Source organism: Mesoplodon bidens (assembly GCF_964165515.1).
Source record: "Mesoplodon bidens genome assembly, chromosome: 7".
NCBI lineage: Eukaryota > Metazoa > Chordata > Mammalia > Artiodactyla > Ziphiidae > Mesoplodon > Mesoplodon bidens.
In genome coordinates, this window is record NC_138164.1 from 102,448,934 (window position 1) to 102,466,503 (window position 17,570).

The 17,570-nt window shown below is 54.8% G+C and overlaps 1 protein-coding gene across 5 annotated transcripts in view; it reads left to right on the plus strand.

The window, feature by feature from the left end:
• Nucleotides 1–6,737: 6,737 nt before the first annotated feature.
• The window catches only part of DGKZ (diacylglycerol kinase zeta), a gene marked incomplete at its 5' end in the record, with an annotated part of 31,697 nt that continues 20,864 nt past the window's right edge, over nt 6,738–17,570 (plus strand). For 3 of the 5 annotated variants that reach the window (XM_081241014.1, XM_081241012.1, XM_081241013.1), the window contains one exon: nt 8,322–8,574. In XM_081241014.1, the coding sequence (XP_081097140.1) occupies nt 8,414–8,574 (161 nt within the window). Of the gene's footprint in view, nt 6,914–8,321; nt 8,575–17,570 lie in introns of those variants that run through there. The other 2 variants (XM_081241011.1, XM_081241015.1) reach the window with 1 other exon arrangement.

Genomic DNA, 17,570 nt, shown 5'->3' on the forward strand with positions numbered 1-17,570 from the left:
TAGGCAGAAATGCGGGGGCAAAAAAATCCGAGGGCGAGGGGTGGCAGCAGAAGCGGGATTGGGGCCTGGCTGCCTCTGACGTAAGTGAGGATGGGGGTTTTCAGCAGCACAGTAGGAGCTTTTAGGGACGTGGAGGTTTCTGGGAAATAGGTTCCCTTTACCCCACAGCTCTGGTGTGGGCTGGAAGCAGCCCTGGCAGCTGTTTTAGGGGGATGGAGAGATGGCAGGTCTCTGCCAGTGGAAACTCTCAGGGAGAGGGAAGTGGGAGGACATCTTGTGTCTGCATCTGGGCCTGAGGAAAACTCCCAGACACTCAAGGAAGTCCTTAAATGCTCAGGGTTGGGCTCAAGAGACCACTGGAGGGTGGCCTCCAGCCTGGGAGAAGCCAGGGGTATAAGGGACACTGGATTCGGTCTGAAAGGAGCAGTCAGAAGATGCAGAACTTGAACCTCTGGAGGTAAGCCCAGTGGTTCCCAAACCAGATCAGCTGAACATCTCTTTTAAAATCATTTCTAAAGCCCTTCCTGGAGATCCTGTTACAGAGAGTCTGGGATTGGGCCTGGGCATGCCAACTTTTAAAAACCTCCCCAGGTTAATTTTGATAGTCAAGTAGGTTCAGAAACCACTGACTTCACCTGTGGAGAAGCTGGAGGAGAGAGAGCAAGGGTAAAGTGTGAGCTGGATCACTGGGGTGTGGCTGGTAGGGGGCTTCCCTGTCCTGGGTGCTTTTGTGGCCCTAGAAGGACCTTGAAGGAGGATCAGCATCTCTGTCTGCAGCTCTGACCCTGGGCCAGACACTGTATGAGATGGAAGCATGAGATAACATTCTTCTCTCAACAAAAGTATGATTCGGTCCAGGGCCAGACAGTAAATATTTCCAGCTTTGCAGGTCACACGGTCTCTGTCACTCTGCTCTGCCTTCGCAGTGTGCAAAAGCAGCCACAGACAATATGGAAACCAATGAGCATGACTGGACTCCAGTACAACTTTATTTATAGACACTGAACTTTAAATTTCATATCATTTCTACTGTCACAAATATTCTTTTGCTTTTTTCCAACCATTTAAATTTGTAAAGACCATTCTTAGCTCACAGCCATACAAAATCAGGCAGCAGGCCAGATGTAGCCCATTGGCCATAGTTTGCCAACCCCTGATCCAGCAGATGGGATGGGACAAACACATGGGAAAGACAGCTGATGGTGGGCATCAGGAATTAACACGGGCATTGGGCGAAGTGGCACATGCATTGCACTGAGAGAGGCAGTGCAGTGCACATGCATGCAGTCCTCAGGGTCAGAGAAACCTGGGTTCGAATTCCAGCTCTGCCCCTTCCTAGCTGGGTGAATCACTTTCACCTCTGACCCCATTTCCTCTATGGAAAATGGGAACAATACTACCTGTACAACAGGGTGGCTGGCAAGATGAAAGAAGATAAGAGATGTAAAGTTCCTGACTTGTAGTGTGGGTGAGACACAAGTTAGATCTTCTGCCCTCTATAGCTGGACCTTCTTGTGGGTTGGGGCTGGGGAGAGGTTCAGGAAGGCCCCTGAACGAGGTGTGCCCTGAGTGGTGGATGGCTGATGAGACCTGGGAGTGTCAGAGTTTAACAAAGGGTAAGAGCAAGGGCTGAGCCTGTGTGCACGTCCCAGGCTGCAATCCTCCCCCTGCCCCCTACACCCCCATGGAGGGGCTGGGGGGAAGCGACTGGGGGTGCCAGCTGGCAGGGGAGGGTGCCCCCTACTGTGGGCATGGGACTGTGGGTACCAAGATCCTCGAGGGAGGGGCACCTGATCCAACTCTCCCTGCTGCTATTTACCAGAAGCTAAAAATAACCAAAGAGTGACAGGGAGATGGGGCCGATTTGTAATTTAAATAGCAACGGGATAAAGCAAAGAGCTGCAAGAGATCACATTCTGTCCTGAATTTAAAATGCAAAAACCGGGGGCAGAGAGCGGAGCTGGAGCTGGAGGAGGGGGCCCTCTGCCAGAGGAAGCCGGAAGCCGGGGGTCTATCGTTCTCCTTCCTTTGGGAAGGGCGCGGGCCCAGGCCCAGCCCAGAACTCCTTCCTCCCCTCAGGGACCCAAGGTTCTTGCTGACTCGTGAGTCAAAGGCCAGGAAGGCTGTGCCTAGAGGTGGGGCCAGGCTTATGTGAAGGCGGCGTTGTAGGGTTGGGATTCCAGAAGGAGGGTCTTATCTGAGCCTATTTTAGCCCAGGGCGCTTGAGACAAGCCCCCTCAGCATCACATGCCCCGCACCTCCCGCACCAGGGGACATAAGTCCTTTGGGCCTTTTGGAGGGGAGCTGGGAGGACCAGTTCCAGCAGAAGCACTTGAACAGGTTCTTCTCTGCTGTGCTGCTAAAAAGACATCAGGAAGCCTGGGTTGGAGTCTCATTTTTGCTTCAGTTGGTGCCATTTCAGAGCAGGGCATACAGAGAAGCCCCCAAGGATCCAGGTCCCAAGGACAAGGGTTAGCACAGGCTAAGGAAGACCTGTCTTTAAGGATGCACAAAGTGGGTAGGGAAGGCACCGGGAACAGATCTGGTTTCTGCTGGGCCCCACTGTGCTTAACCAGTGTTCTTGGCCTACAGGCATTTGGGGAAGGAAGACTCATCTGGACTCATAGAGTAGGGGGGGATTTGAGGATCACTGGGCAGCACCTTATAGATGAGAAACTGAGCCTCAGAGAAGTTAAGCAATTTGCTAAGATCCCAGTCAGTAACTGGTAGAGCCAGGATCCAGACTCAGATCAGCTTCACTCCACACCCGTTGTCAGGCTTTCAAGGGTCTGGACGTTCATTCTTAAGGCTCTCTTCTTTTGGCTCTGTACTAAGTGCACATATCCCTCGGAGGGGCAATAGCAAAGGGGTGTGAGGGCTGGAAGGTGGTTCTGCAATCAGGGCTTGTGATCCAACAGATGGGGATGGGAGGCTTGAAGGGCAGGAGACCTGCTGATCTTGCCCTGGGAGCTTGGTGCTGCAGTCCAGGCCGGAAGCAGCAGGAAGCTCCTCAGGGCAGATCTAGCTGACCCCGAGCAAAGGGACAGACACCCAAGCTCCTCTCCCCTCCAGCCTGGGGACCTGGAAGGTGCCAAAGGCAGTTTCCAAGAGCGATCATGGTTTGAGGGACCACGCTTGACTGCGGAGCTGCCTGTGCTCTACCCACAGCTCTCTTGCCCCAGTGGGAAAGGGTCCCCAGCCCCTCCTCCAGATTTCCTCCCACACGTGACTTTAATGAGGCTACCCAGAAGGAGCCTAATCAAATTTCCATCTGTCACTAGCCAGCAGCACCTGCAACCCAGCTCAGGTACATCTGTCTCCTCTGTGGGGGTAAAGGCCCAGAACCTGGGCAGGGGCCAAGATCAGCAGGTGCTTTTAGGCTCTAGGTTGCTCCCAAGGGCTCCCAGCAGGTACCTGGATCACAGGCTTAGCTTAGCTGCTGGGAAGGGACATGGGCTCCAGAAGTCCCTCATGTCTCACCACAGCCACTCATGCGAACGGGAAGCCAGCCCCCCTCCCTCTGCTCCGCTTGTTGGACAGCTATATTCAGCTCATTTCGACTTCCATACGAAGTTACTAAGCACATACTGTGCACCCAGCACAGAGCTAGGAGCTACACTGGGTTCAAGAATCTTGTAAGGAGACAAGACTAATATGCATAAAAGGTCACATAATAGAGGAATATTTGGGGGGAACAAAGGTGAGTGTCAGAGACACATCAGTGGGATGGGAGTGCTGGCTCTGGAGCAGCATTTGACACTTAGTAGGTATTGGTATTTATAAAATATTTGTCATATGAATGAATGAGTGAGTGAAAACCTGGAGATCAGGGAGGGAGATTCAAATGAAACTGTCAGAGCTAGACGAGATCTTAGAAATCATCTGATCCAACCCAGAGATGTTAAGTGATTTGCCCAGCATCACACAGCAAGGGCTGGGGTTTGTACCAACTCTTTCCATCTTCCCACTTTTGCTCTTTGGGCTGGGGTTTTGAAAGATGGAGATTTTGATTGGCCAAGCTTTATGGGCAGACAGGGCAAGGAGAGCAGCATAAGCAGAATGAAATGGCAGGGGTGAGGGCAGCATGTTAAAAGAAGTGTGAAGAAAGAGGGAAGACATGTTTATTGAGTACTTACTGTGAGGCAGGCACCAGCATGGTGTGAGCCGAGAGAAAATCTCTGCAGGGAAAGCTTGGACGAAGAGGCAAAAAAGAAAGGAACCAGAACACAAGGAGTCTTGAAGGTTAGGCCAAGGAGGTTGGCTTGGCTGGTTGTGAGAGCAGTGGCTGTCCAGATCGTGGGTTAAGTGTTTGGTGCCCTGGTACATTTCTTTTCCCCAGCTCCCACTTGCTCATCCAGGCCACAGAAAGTAGAACACCTCACCCTCTGGGGCCTCAAAAAAGCCCAGAATAATTTTCTTACCCAGATTCCTCTTCCTGTGTGTATCTGGGTGGATTCTGAGGGGTCCCCAGCTCCCCAGTGCTGGCACACGTTGTCCTAGGAACTGCCGAGGGCATCCTCCCCAGCCCTGTGCACCTGTCCCTTCCAGCCTTGTCCTCCCCACCCCACCTGCAAAGTATTGACAGCTTCAGTGAGTACAAGCCCAGGGGGACCGTGGTCCCACAGCTAGGACTGCTCTGCCTCTCAGAGCCTCCAGCCTGCCCAGCTTCCCCTCCAGGCGTCACATTTCCTGCTCCCTGCTACTCCAGGGCTGCCAGAAGCCTCAGACTGAAAACAAGCCCAGCCCCATTTCCTCTGTTTAACTATTCAAGCTACTTGCAGAATCCCTGGGAGAGGAGGACAGGGCCCTGCAACAGCCTCCTTCTAGAACAGACCTTGGCCTGGCTGGCAGAGTCTCTGCTGGGCCACAGCACACAAGACCTGCCTTGAGGCAGGGTGATGGGCTGGAGGGAGAGCCACTGGGAAAGGGGCTGCCAAGCTTCAGCGGCGTCACCTGGCTATGTCCCCAATCCTAGAGGGGCAATAGGATGCCTTATTTATGGGCACAGACTCTGGGGTGAAATTCTTATTTCTACCATTTACAGGCTCGGTAACCTTGGACAAATGAGCTTAGCCGCTCTGTGCCTCAGTTTCTCCATCTGTAAAAGGAGGAAAATAACAAGATCTATGTCATAGGATTGTCACAAGAATTCAAAGGTTTCTGGCACAGAAATGTCCAAGAACTATTAGCTATTTTTTACTATTACCAAGTATCAATTAGTCATGACATAGCATGATTTATTAAGCAAATAGTTATTGAGAAATATTATGTTCCAGTCATGAGGGACACAAAGGTGATTACAGCACCAGATGGAGGTTTCTAAGGGCTGGGATGGCATCGTGTACATTCCTGTGTCTGCAGGTTCTGTAGTGTAAACGTTTATTGAACTGAACTGAACTGACACCCTTTCTGTCCTCGAGAAATGTACAATCTTTCTGGGGTAACAAACACATCCAGAGCTAAAGAACTAATTATAGAGCAGCATGATTAAAGAGTGCTTAAGGAAGGTATGATTTCCATCCCAGAACCAACCCTAATAATAAAGAGCGAGTGTATGCCTTACTATTTATTTACCAAATCCTCATGATGGCCTCAAAGTCCAGCCAGTGTGGCCTTTTTGCTATTCTTTAGACTCATCAAGTACATTCCTACTCAAAGGGCCTTTGCTCTTACTGTTCCTTCCACCTGGACTGCTGTTCTCCCAGATTGTCACATAATTTGCTCTCTCAATTCATTCGGGTTTGTTCTCACATGTCACCTCAGGAGGCCTTCCCCAGTCCCCCTACCTAAGTAACATCGCTGTCATCATCCTCTGCCCCCTTCGCCTTGGCTTTATTTTTCTCTATAGCTCATCTCATCTCATTACCGGACATTATTTCATATATTATTTGTTTAGAATAGAATCTAAGCAACATAATGTTAGAGTGCTGGTTCCTTGAACACTGCTACTAGTCTGATACAGTACCTGATGCACAGATAGAAGGCACTCAATAAATATTTATTGAATGAATTCATTTGTAAACCCTTTCGCCTCTCATTTAATCCTCCTAAAACTCCACAAGCTCAATTATTACTATTGCCCCCTTCCATGTTACAGATGAGAAAACTGAGGCTCAGAAAGGCTCCCTGACACACATGTTCACCAGTTTATCTGTTTATAGCCTACCTTATTCCAAAAAGGATTTCAGGTGACCTGGAGAGGTAAACCTCTCTGACCTGATCCAGGGTGCACAGCTGGTAAGTGGCAGAAACAGGACGTGCGCCCACATCTTCTAGCTCCATTCTGGTTACTCTCTCCACTCCGCCACTGTCCATGTGTTAGACGGTGTGGTGCTCACAGAGCTGAGAGGAGAGAGAGCTGTGTGTGGGCTGGGCACGGTCCCAGTGCACCCAGAGGTTGTGAGGAAGCAGGAGACCTCAGCAGGACCAAGAGGTGAAGATCGGAGCAGTTAGGTGGAGAGGAAGGCCAGACTGGGGCCCAGGTTCAGATTCCAGCCTGGGCAGGCCTGCTGGCTGCCTGGCAGCCTCTGACTTGGTGCTGTCTCCTGGCTGCTGGGCTGGGCTTGTCCTCACCTGCCTCTTGCCCTCCGGGGCAACTCCTCTTCCCAGCCAGCCTCCTGCCCTGGCCAGCGGAAGGCGCCTACGAGGCCTACGGTCCTCGACGGGGCAGCCGGCCGGCCTCTCGCAGGGCCCCCTGGTCAGGAAGTGCCGAAAGAGGAAGAGAGTCGCCGGGCAGGATGAGCACACTGGGGGCCGGCCACAGTACTGGGGGAGGCTGCGATGAGGCTGCAGCTCTGGGCCCCGCGGAGGTTCTGGAGACAGAAGAAGGAGAGCAGCCCGGGGCACTGAGGCAGATGTGGCGCTACCGCTCCTGGGACGTGCCACAGATCCCAGCTGAGGCCCCCCAGTCACAGTAGGTACTTGGGTGGCCGGAGAATGAGCACAGGGACCTCTGGCCCTCAATCCCTCCATAAGTCTTTTATCTGGGGTTGGGGGAGTGACAGAAGTGGGGTTACACCCCTCCCTGTGTCCAGTGGCCCTGCAGAGGCGCAGAAAAGGGCAAAGGGGTTCTTGGCAGGGTGAGAGGGGCTCTGATGTTTGAATTGCTGGGGCAGTGTGGTGGGGCCTGAGCTTGCAGAAGGCTAAGATTAAGCATGTGTACTGGCTGTGCCACCACAGGCGACTGCTCTGGTTCCACTTGCTGTCCTCATCTCTTGAGGGGGACAACCTTTGCTGCCCATGGGGGTGTGTTTGTGTGTGGCTGCGAGGTATATTTCTGGGTGGGTGAGGTATATGTAAGAGGGATGTGGCAACATGTAACCGTTGTCCTGGGTTACATTTGGGTATAGGAGAAAGACGTATATATTCACTGAGGGCATGGATGTTGGGGAATGAGAGTGTGGTCCTTGCTTTTGTGTATGTATTTATGAGTATGTAAGAGGTGTGCAGGTGATTCCTGTAGTGCAAGAGATTTACAGGTTCCGTTGGATATTGTGTTGGAAAAGTGCTATGTGTTAGGAGTGTGAAAGGATTAGAAACAGCTTTGGATTTAGAAAGATGAATTTGAATGAGAAACGTGTTGGTGTGTGTGAGGGTCACTAAGTGACTTTGGTCCTGGTATACATTTCTGAGTGTGAGAGGCTGGTGTGGGAAGTGTTAGTTTGTGTAATGAGTGAGCATAATTGTGTGAGAGGCGTGTCTGTTCTGTGCGTATGGGGAGCACTGTGTGACTTTTGTTCCCGAGGGCGTGATTTGGGAGAGCGAAGCGGGTAGGAGTGGAGATTGTGTGAGTGGCTGTGACGGGCACAGGGTGTGCGAGAGAGGTGTCTATTCCTTGTAGATGTGGGAGGGGAGGTGGTGATAGCCACCCTCGCGAGTGTTCACTTGTGAGTATGTAGGTTGTTTGGTGCGGGGAGACGGGGCTAAGAGGGAGAAAAAAAAAGTTGCGTGTGCCTGGGTGCGCGCAGGGGGGCTGTGTTGGGCTGGAGATTCTATTCTGATCCAGGAGGCGGACCAGCTGGGGTTTGTGGGCGGGGCTCCGTTGCCCCCGCCCCTCTCGACCCCGCCCCCTCTGGCGGCCCAGGCTGGTTGCGGCTCGGCCGGCGGCCGGCAGAGGGCGCGGCGGGCCGGTGCCACCGCGTAGCCGAGGGGGCGTGCTCGGCGGCGGGCAGGCAGCGGCCCGGCCAGCTATGCGGGGTCCTGCGGCCGCAGCTGGCGGCACTTCCTGGAGCGGCGACTGCGGCTGCTTCCCCAGCACCTGGGCGTGGAGCGCGGGGGCGCGCGGCGCGGGGCGGGCGGAGCGAGCGCGCGCCATGGCCGCGGCGGGAGGCGAGGAGCCGGCTTGCTAAGCCCCGGCCGCCGGCCCGGCATGGGCGTCTTCCGCGGGCCCGCCGCCGGCCGGGGCTAGGGCCGGATGGAGCCGCGGGACGGCAGCCCCGAGGCCCGGAGCAGCGACTCCGAGTCGGCCTCCGCCTCGTCCAGCGGCTGCGAGCGCGACGCCGGTCCCGAACCGGACAAGGCGCCCCGGCGTCTCAGCAAGCGGCGTTTCCCAGGGCTGCGTCTCTTCGGGCACAGGTGAGCGCGGCGGCGGCGGCGGGAGGCATACCTCGGCCACCTGGTACTGACACCGAGCGGGGTGTTCCCGGGCACCTGCGATCCGGGTTGTCTTGGCGTTGGCTCTGCGAGGGGGGTCATCCCCCAGCATCCGGGCACTGGCACCGAGTGGGGGTCATTCCCTGGCACCGGCAGCTTAGCGCGCCTCCTCTGTGGTACCGAGGCAGGGGCGGCTTCCAACTCTCCAGCAGGGAGACAGAATCACCTAACCCCCTGGCACCAGCAGGTAGGGCCCCCATGACTGGTCACGATCCCCTTCTTGGCACTGATGGAACAGGGCCCCCTCTGAGACTCCTGGACCCTGGGAGGTGGGCGGTCACGTCGCCACTCTGGTCCTCGGTGTGGCCGGGTTGCTTACCACCGCTGCGTGACATCCGCAGAACATGGCCTGATTGATACTACTGTTACGACCCATGCCTGTCCCGGAGCACTGGTCACAGACTTAATCGCTCAGCATTTTCAGCTTCTCCTTGGGGTTGGGAGTTCCTGGCCACCTGTTTTACAATGCTCTTAATTAGCAGGGAGACCTCAACCTCTGCTCTGCTAGGCAGTAGACATATCTCCCCCTACCCCCGTCTAGCCCTGCTGGGAAAGGGATGGGGTGCTGACTCTTAAAGCTCTATCTTGGCCTCTCCCCCAGCACGCCAGATGTCACCATCTTGTGCCTGTGACAGGGCTTTGACCAGGACTCTGGTGAGGAACTGTGGGGAGGGTGTGGAAAGATTGAATGCAGGCAACCCGTGGCATGTGTGCTGGTGTTGGCTGGGAGCCGCTTCCTGCCAGTGCAGCTCTGGTGGAAGGTGAGGGGAGATGGAGCCCCATGAGGACTCCACCTGGCTCCCTGGGCTTCTGCCTGACTTACCCTGTCCTTCTACAGTGGCCATGGAGCTTGCAGCCAATCAGCTCAGGACCCCAGAGCCAACTTAGACTGGACTCTGACCACTTGGAGTCTGCCCAGGGCCTCCCTCTCACTTTTCTTCAGTTGTCCAGGCTTCATGGCAATTGCCCCCCCCCCCCCGAGCTTTGCCCTGTCCCTTCCCAGGGTTGACCTCACCCACGAATAACATGGGTAGTTTTTTGCTGTACAAGTTGGCATCCCTGTAATGCTGCCCTGTGCCCTCTGCCTGCCCTGCCCTAAGCAGGGCCCTGCTCTTTGTGCCTGCACTGTGTTGCCATGCACAAAGATCTGGATCCTCACACTGGCAGATGGAGCTCTGTAGGCCCTTGTGAAACCAGGCAGGCTTCAATGCCACATAAAACGGGGCAGGGAACAAAGCTTCTCATACCTCTGTTTTGTCACCCACCGCCCTGCATGCCGGAGCAGTTTACACCCAGCTCTGCAGGATGTAGCCTCCAGTGTTCACAGGCTTGTGAGGGGGAGGGAGGGGCTCCGCCAGAGGCTTCCTGTCCCTGCCCACAGGGTACCAAGTGTTGGGCTCTTCTGACCTCTGGCTGTTGCCCCTTGTGAAGGGCACAGGTCTGTGCATGTAGCAGTGAACCTCAGACACATTCAGGAGGAAGGATAAGAAGTAAGAGAACAGCAAGTACCTTTACATAATTCTCTAAAATAATCAGGACAGATGTTATTTCTCCATTTTTATAGACGAGAAGAACACAGGCTCAAAGAGATGAGTAGTTTGCCCAGAGTCACGTAGCAAGTAAGAGGCAGAGATAGAGTTTGAACTCTAGTCTGATTCCAAAACCCACATCCTTTTCTCTATACCAGGTTCCCAAACAGAACATCACAGTGACCTCGGGTGCTTTAGGAACTACAGATTCCTAGATCTTACCCTTGGCATGTCTGACTCATCAGGTCTGGAGATGGGGCTGGGCATTTTTTTTTTTTATTTATTTTTGGCTGCGTTGGGTCTTCGTTGCTGCACGCAGGCTTTCTCTAGTTGTGGCGAGCCGGAGCTAGTCTTCTTTGCGGTGCACAGGCTTCTCATTGCGGTGGCTTCTCTTGTTGCAGAGCACGGGCTCTAGGCATGCGGGCTTCAGTAGTTGTGGCACGCAGGCTCAGTAGTTGTGGCTTGCGGGCTCTAGAGCTCAGGCTCAGTAGTTGTGGTGCACGGGCTTAGTTACTCCACAACATGTGGGATCTTCCCAGACCAGGGCTCGAACCCATGTCCCCTGCACTGGCAGGCAGATTCTTTACCACTGCGCCACCAGGGAAGTCCCGGAGCTGGGTATTTTATAAAGCTTCCCAAGTGTTTCTAAGGTCTCAAGTTTGAGAACCACAGTATTACATTCACTCTGGGGATGGTAAGTGATCTGAGAGGATGCCTTAATGAGAAGAAAATCAAACAGCACCTCCGGGAGTGTGTAAGGCGTCTCCCCTGCATAGTTGCATTGTGCTGGGGCATTGGGGCACACAGAAATGAATGCCTTTGGAAAACCCAGTAGAGTCAGGGAAGGGGCAGTGGGGTAAAGACTTCCCCCTGACAAGCCTGGGCGTTTGGAGAATCAGATGTCCATGGGGCTGACCTGCCTCCTCTTGCTTTGACTGGAGGCTGGGGGGACAGTACACCGCCTTGGCACCGTCCCTTTAACGCTGTTTACTTGGTCCTGCCACCTTTGCGAGTTGCCAGTCTCAAAACTCCCCAGTGCCCCCGCTGAACCTAGCCCTCCGTCTTTCCCCAGGCTCCAAGCTCATTCTCAGTCCGGCTCTTGCTGCTCATTGGGCATCCACCCTCTGAATATCCCCCGCCGCCCTCCCCCCACCCCCAGCCATACACACTTCAGGCCTTGGGGCTGAGGGACCTGCAAGGCGAACAGACAGTGGCTGGAAGGGAGGATAACCAATAGATTGGTGGTGGCTGCGGAAGCTCTATTGAGACTTCTGCATTCGGATCTTGGCTCAGTGGTAGAGTTCTAGAATCGACTAGCACTCTCTGCTGTGGGCTTGGGAGGTGTAGTGATGGTACATGGGCCACATGTTTGCCATTCCTGGTCTGGTAGAACGGTCTGTGAATGGCAGCCTCTTCGGCATCTTCCTTAAAGAGGCTTTTTCTTAAAGCCCACTGCAGCCTCCCACATCTGGCTCACCCTCTGGACTCTGGGGAGCAGTTTGCCGTCTCCCCGTTTTTATGTAGCCCAGTAAGGCACACGGCTGAGCCATGCTCCTGCCAAGCTCCATTCCACCTCGCCTGTCTTTGCCGGGAAGCATCAGCCACTCCCACATGAGGAGGTGTAGGTTCTGCCCTCCCCAGGGCATCTGGGTTTCCTCTGTCGTTACCGTTCAGATTCTGTTGGCCTGGAGGGGTGGTCAGTCAGAAGCGGGAGGGAAGCTGACTGCCTCCTCCTCCTCTTCCAGGGCCCACCTGAAGAGGACCCCCTCATCCTCTGGCCCTGTCCGAGCAGCCTGACCCGGGCAGGTCACGCAGCTTGTGGATTAACTGGTTTTGCACCCCAGGGGCATCAGAAATTACCTGACACTTCACACATCTAGGCGGAAGGCACCTCAGCCTGCAGAGCCCCTGGGAGCCTGAGCGTTAACTCTGCCACCCCTGCCCTTCATTCGTGCTTAAAGTCATTCATTCCTAGAGGGCAGAAAACGCACCTGCGGGACAAGTTTGAGACAATAGGTCCCATTTAGAGGTGATGCCACGCGGGGCCAGGTGAGCGTGGTCCTGAAGTCCGGGATGGCAGAGCGTGCCCGCCGGGCAGCCTGAGCAGAAACAGCGCCGGTCTGGGTTGAGTTTGCAACGATCGGGAAGGGGTGTATTGAGGGATGCCTCACGTTCGGAGGCAAGAATCTGGGCTGTGGTGCCGGGATGTCTGGGAGCAAAAGGTTCCTCTTGGAGTGGTTTGTCTTGCTCAGGCTAATTCTGGGAGCTGCCCAGGTGGCCAAGGGAGGCGGGTGTAAGCCAGAGTCCCTGGGTTCCCGCAGGTTTGGGAAGAAAAAGGGGCCTCGGTGACTGAGCCGTGCATTGGCTCACCTCACTCGGCCTGTTCCCCACGCGACATCGTGTGCCAGCGTGGAGCCAGCCAGGCCGGGACCTGGGTTGGGAGCCTGCGGTCTTCCCTCTGCTGCCGCACACCCGCCAGCGGCTCTGGCTTACAGGCCAGGGGAGGGGGCGGGCAGCTCGTCATTTTTTCTCCGTGCCGTCCTCCGAAAAGGTCAAGTCTCAGGATGCGGAGCCGCCCGGGACTCTCACTTAGCAAATGAGAGCACGAGAGTGGGTGTCCTCCCAGGCAAGGACGGAGGAAGGACTGAGTGACCCTGGGAGAGGGAGAAACAGGCCTGCCTCTGCTGCTTCCTAGAGCCCTCTCCAGAATTCACCAGTCGCCCCCCGAGCAGAGGGGGAGCCGAGTGGGCATGCTGGCCCCGAGGCTTGGCCTGTGCTGGTCCCTAGGAGAAGCAGAGGTTGGGTCCCTGTCCCCCGACAAAGGCGAGAGAGTTTCCAGGTCCAGGAGCTGACTGGAAACTGGCCCTGCAGTGTCGCTAGAGCGACACAAGGGGGCGACAGCTGCCACGGTGGGGCCGTGAGAGGGGAGAGTCCCTTTGCTGCCGTCCGTCCACTTGTACCACAGGCCTGCTGTGAGTGGACCCGCACAGACCCCCGCTGCTGAGCTACCTGATGCTCTGGCTGCGGCAGAAGGCAGGCTGGGCGTGAGCTTCCACATCAGCTGGCCCGACCCCTCCCCCTCTCTGAAGATTGAGGTCCAGCGCATTGACCTTGACTGGGCTGAGGTCTCACAGCTAACTAGGGGTTATCTGGGACTTCAGTGCCAGTCCCCTAACTCCAGGAGCGTGTCAGTTTGTACCACATCACAGGACCCCAAAGGCTCCCCTGCTTTCTGAGAAATCCTCATCCGGCACCTTGCGACCTGCCCTCCGCCTCCCCTCCCCGCTGCCGCCACCTGAGTAATTCTCTAGGTCGGCATGGGGGGCGGGGCAGCGTGGGCAGGAGGGGGCAAGCCCTGCACCTGCATCCAGGCTCACCGTCTCCCCTCACTCCTGGGCGAGATTAGCAGGGTGCACCTCTGGGTGATGCCAGGCACTCATTTCTTGCCCCCCTGAACTGCTTCCTCTGTGCTTCATGTGTGGGAGCCCCTGATGCCCTTAGGATATCATCCTCACATAGGGCTGCCGTGTGGCTTCCCACCCCACGGTTCTCAGCACCGGGCCTGCCTGGCACTCCAGTCACAGGTGGGAGTCTTGGAAGGCAGCTTCAGGTGGAAGAGGGCAGGCCAGAGCAGTGACCAGATGCCCTTGAGGAGCTGTCATTCTGCCGTCTTTCCTCGTCTGCCCCCCTCCTCAGCTGAGACACCAGAGGCATGGTTCGGCGGTGCAGAGCCGGTTTGATGAGCCCAAGGGCTCTGTGGCCCAGGGAGAGGAGGGAGAGGCCGAGGGGATGAGCTCTCCCACCTGCCACCCCTCTTACGCTCATTGGATGCAGGGGATGTGCCAGCTTGCCTTTCTCTGGCCATTAACGGTTGCCAGACGCTTGTACATCCATCAATTTCATGTACTCCTCTGAACAACCTTGTAGTTGATTTTATTCCCGTTTTACAGATGAGACACCAAGGCTCAGCGAGGTCAGGGGCCTGGCCCAGGATCATGCAGCTTACGCTGGAGCCCAAACCCAAGTATCTTTTCATAACACCAGGCTGCCCTACTTACTAGCACTCCTTCTATTCTTTTATTTTCCCATCACCAAGCTGGTAGAGCCTAAGAACGGGTTTAAGTGCTTGAACCCCTTGAAACTGAGAGATCTTTGTCTTGTGTGGGAGTACAGTGAGGCCCTTGAAATGATCTGTGCCCCAACCCCAAGGGAGAACCGCCACCAGGATCCTAGCCTCACGGGGAGCAAGGCTGAGCGGGGTGGGGGGGTGGGGAGACCCTTGGGTAGGGAGACTCGGGTTGTAAGGAGGGTGTCATGTGGCTCCCTGGCTGGATCTGGAGTGGAGGGGCAAGTCTGGGACCTTTCATCTTGCTTTCAAAGTGCAGGGAGCAGACGACTCGAGGGACCTGTTCCCAGGAGCTCCAGATACCACCCTGGAGTCGGTGGGTGGCCTGTGGCCTGGGGGGAGGTGTTTAGGAGGAGAGCACCGCGCACCGGGCCTCACGGTGAGAGGTCTGAAGAGAGAGGGAGGGCCCCCCCACCAGCTCTCTCCCTCCACTGTAGAGAGAGACCTCCCCGCCGCTTGCACCTGGCCTAGCGCCAGTTCAGAGCTCCCACATAGAGGCCTCTCCCCTGCCAGGGCTGAACCAAAATAGCTGTCTAGGAGCCTGGGCCTGCACCGCCCACGCCACAGCATCTCGCGGGTTAACAGCTTGCCTGTCTCTCCGCCCCCCTTCCCCAGCTTGCTGACATTTTACTGGGGCGGGGGTGGTTGTGAAAGGGGGCCCTAGCCCACGCAGACACCCCACTGACGCAACCTGTCAGCCACTCGCCCTCCTCTGAAAGGCATCCTTTCGGGTGAGACCTTCCTTCCGGCTCCACGGATATGGGGTTCCTACCAGGAGACAGTGTAAGGAATACTTGGGGCTCCATGCCACTGCTGAACTCCACCCATGGAAGACCCAGGGCAACGCCCGGAAGCTGTTCTCCCTCTGGGGGCCTTTTTTAACTTTTTTTAATACTTAAAAATCTTTTGAAAAGCATTAAGTATTTGCCATGAGGAAAGTATACAGAAAAACGTTAACACCTACCACTTAGCTTGGTCAGATCTTACCATTATGCCATATTTGCCTTAGACAGAGATGGAGGCCTCCTTGTCTCCCTCCCCAGAAGAAACGACAATCCTGATTTGGGTGTTTATATTCTCGTGCCTGTTTTAAGATTTTTTTTTCCTATGTATGTATGCATCCATAGTAACACATAGTACTGTTTTGTACGGCTTTGCCCTTGAGTTAAATGGTGTATTGTATGTATTCTGAATTTAGGTTTTTCCCTCCATGTTGTTTTAGAGATTTAACTGTCTTGAAACATGAGCACTAGTGTGAAGCCATTTTAACTGCCATATACCATTCCTTTTTGTAACTGTTGACAGACATTTAGGTTGTTGGTAGTTTTTTTGCCATTGCAAGTAATCCTTCAGAGACTGTGCTGGGACACGGCTCCTTGTGTGTTCTGTCCACCAGTGCTTGGTTACAGAGCAGTGTATCTTCAGCTTAGATAGTTGTAGCCAAATTGTGCACTAAAGTGGTTTTCCTAATTTTTAGGCCTCTGGAGTTATTTTTCTGTCTTTAAAGTTTTGGTAAACTGAGGAATGGGTTACCATGAACACTTTCTCTTTCAAGCCTGCCATATCCCATGAGGAAGACAAGGTGGTATTATCCCCATTAATCCGATGAGGAAATTGAGGCCCAGCCAGGGTAAGAGACTCAGCTTGAGGTGAGGTTGCGTAGCCGGTCAGAGGCAGGACACCTCTGGACCTTTGAGTCCAAATCCTCGGAAAGCACCTTTGACCCCTGTGACCTCTCAGGAAGATTGGAGGCACATTTTCTGTCTTCGAGGCAGGGGAAAAAAAAAAAAAAAAAACAACCCTGTGTGGAGTGCATGAAGCCTGGGAGGCCGAGTGGGGCCCTGGTGGCTGACAGCTGATTCTAAGAAGATCTTCTAGTAGATGGAGGAGGGAGCAACTTGGTCAGAAGAGTCAGAGGGGGAGTTAAATTTTGAATGAGGGATAAGGGGGAATGCTGCTCCTGGCAGATGGGGAATGGGAGCCTGCTGCAGACACAGGAGAAGGCAACAAGAGGGACCAGTCACAAGAGAAGAGGGATGTGGGGGCCAGCAGGGGCTTCGTAATGCTCCCAACAAGGTGTTGGGAGACTCAGGGAGACGTATCAGCATTCCCATCAGGGATCGATTTCACTATGTGCCTCTGAGACACAGGAGCTCAGCCCACACCAGCAACTTGTCCACCCAAGGCTGGCAGGAAGGCCTCCGGAACTGGCCAGCCACTGGGTCACTGCGCTGGCCCAAAGCCCTTTGCTCTCAGCGTGATCCTTGAGACTGAGCCTGGACCATTCACTTTTCCCTCCATTCACTCTTCAAACCACATCCAGCGCTTCTAGACCCTGGGGATGCAATTACGAGTAACACATGGTCCCAGGGGCGCACGGTCTGGTGGGGGATACCGAGCTGCAAACCAGCGCTGATGGCCCAGAGCAACCAAGAGAGGGCCTGAGCGTGGGAGCAGCTAGTGCGCGGGAGAGGAGGCTGGGGAGAACTTTCCGGCAGAGCCGATATCTGAGCCAGCTCTGAAAAGATGAGAGGAAAAAGATGAAGGAGAGTTCACTGAGCAGAAGAAGAGAATGGTGTTCCAGGCAGAGAGACTGTCAGGTGCCACGCACACAGGCAGGAAGAGACCCCTGTGTGTTGCTTGACAGAAGCATCTAGAGGTAGAGTGAGGGGTTGAGAGCATAGACCCGGAGCCGACTCCTAGGTTGGAGTCCCAGCTCTGCCACTCACTAGCTGCGTGATCACAGGCAAGTTGTTTAATCTCCTTGTGCCTCGGTTTTCTGATGTGTAAAGTGGGGATAATACTACTATTACTTTTTATGAAATGAAATGAGTTAGTATTTGTAAAACACTTAGGACGGTGTCTGGCACAGAGTGAGTTATGTATTTGTCAAGTAAAATGTAAAAAGTATGAAAGCGAGACGGGAGAGGAGGCCGAGAAGCCTGTTGACTGCCAGGCCCAGGTCTTTGCATTCTGTTCCCTTGACAGTAGAGAGCCATTGAAGGATACGTGGACACTTTAGGATGAATTCTGGTGGCAGTGGGAGGATGCTTTGGAGGGGAGGCTCTAAAGGCATGAGTCAGTCATTAATTCCACAAACATTTCTCCAGGGCCTACCAGGAGCCAGACCCTGAGACAGGGACTCAGGATAGAAGGAGAGAGAGACTGGGGATGTTTCAGCAAGGAGCTCAGAGCTTGGTCCTGGCCTGGCCCCCCCACCCCCGGCATCTGAGGCAGCCGCTCCTCTCCCCTCCTTGCCCACA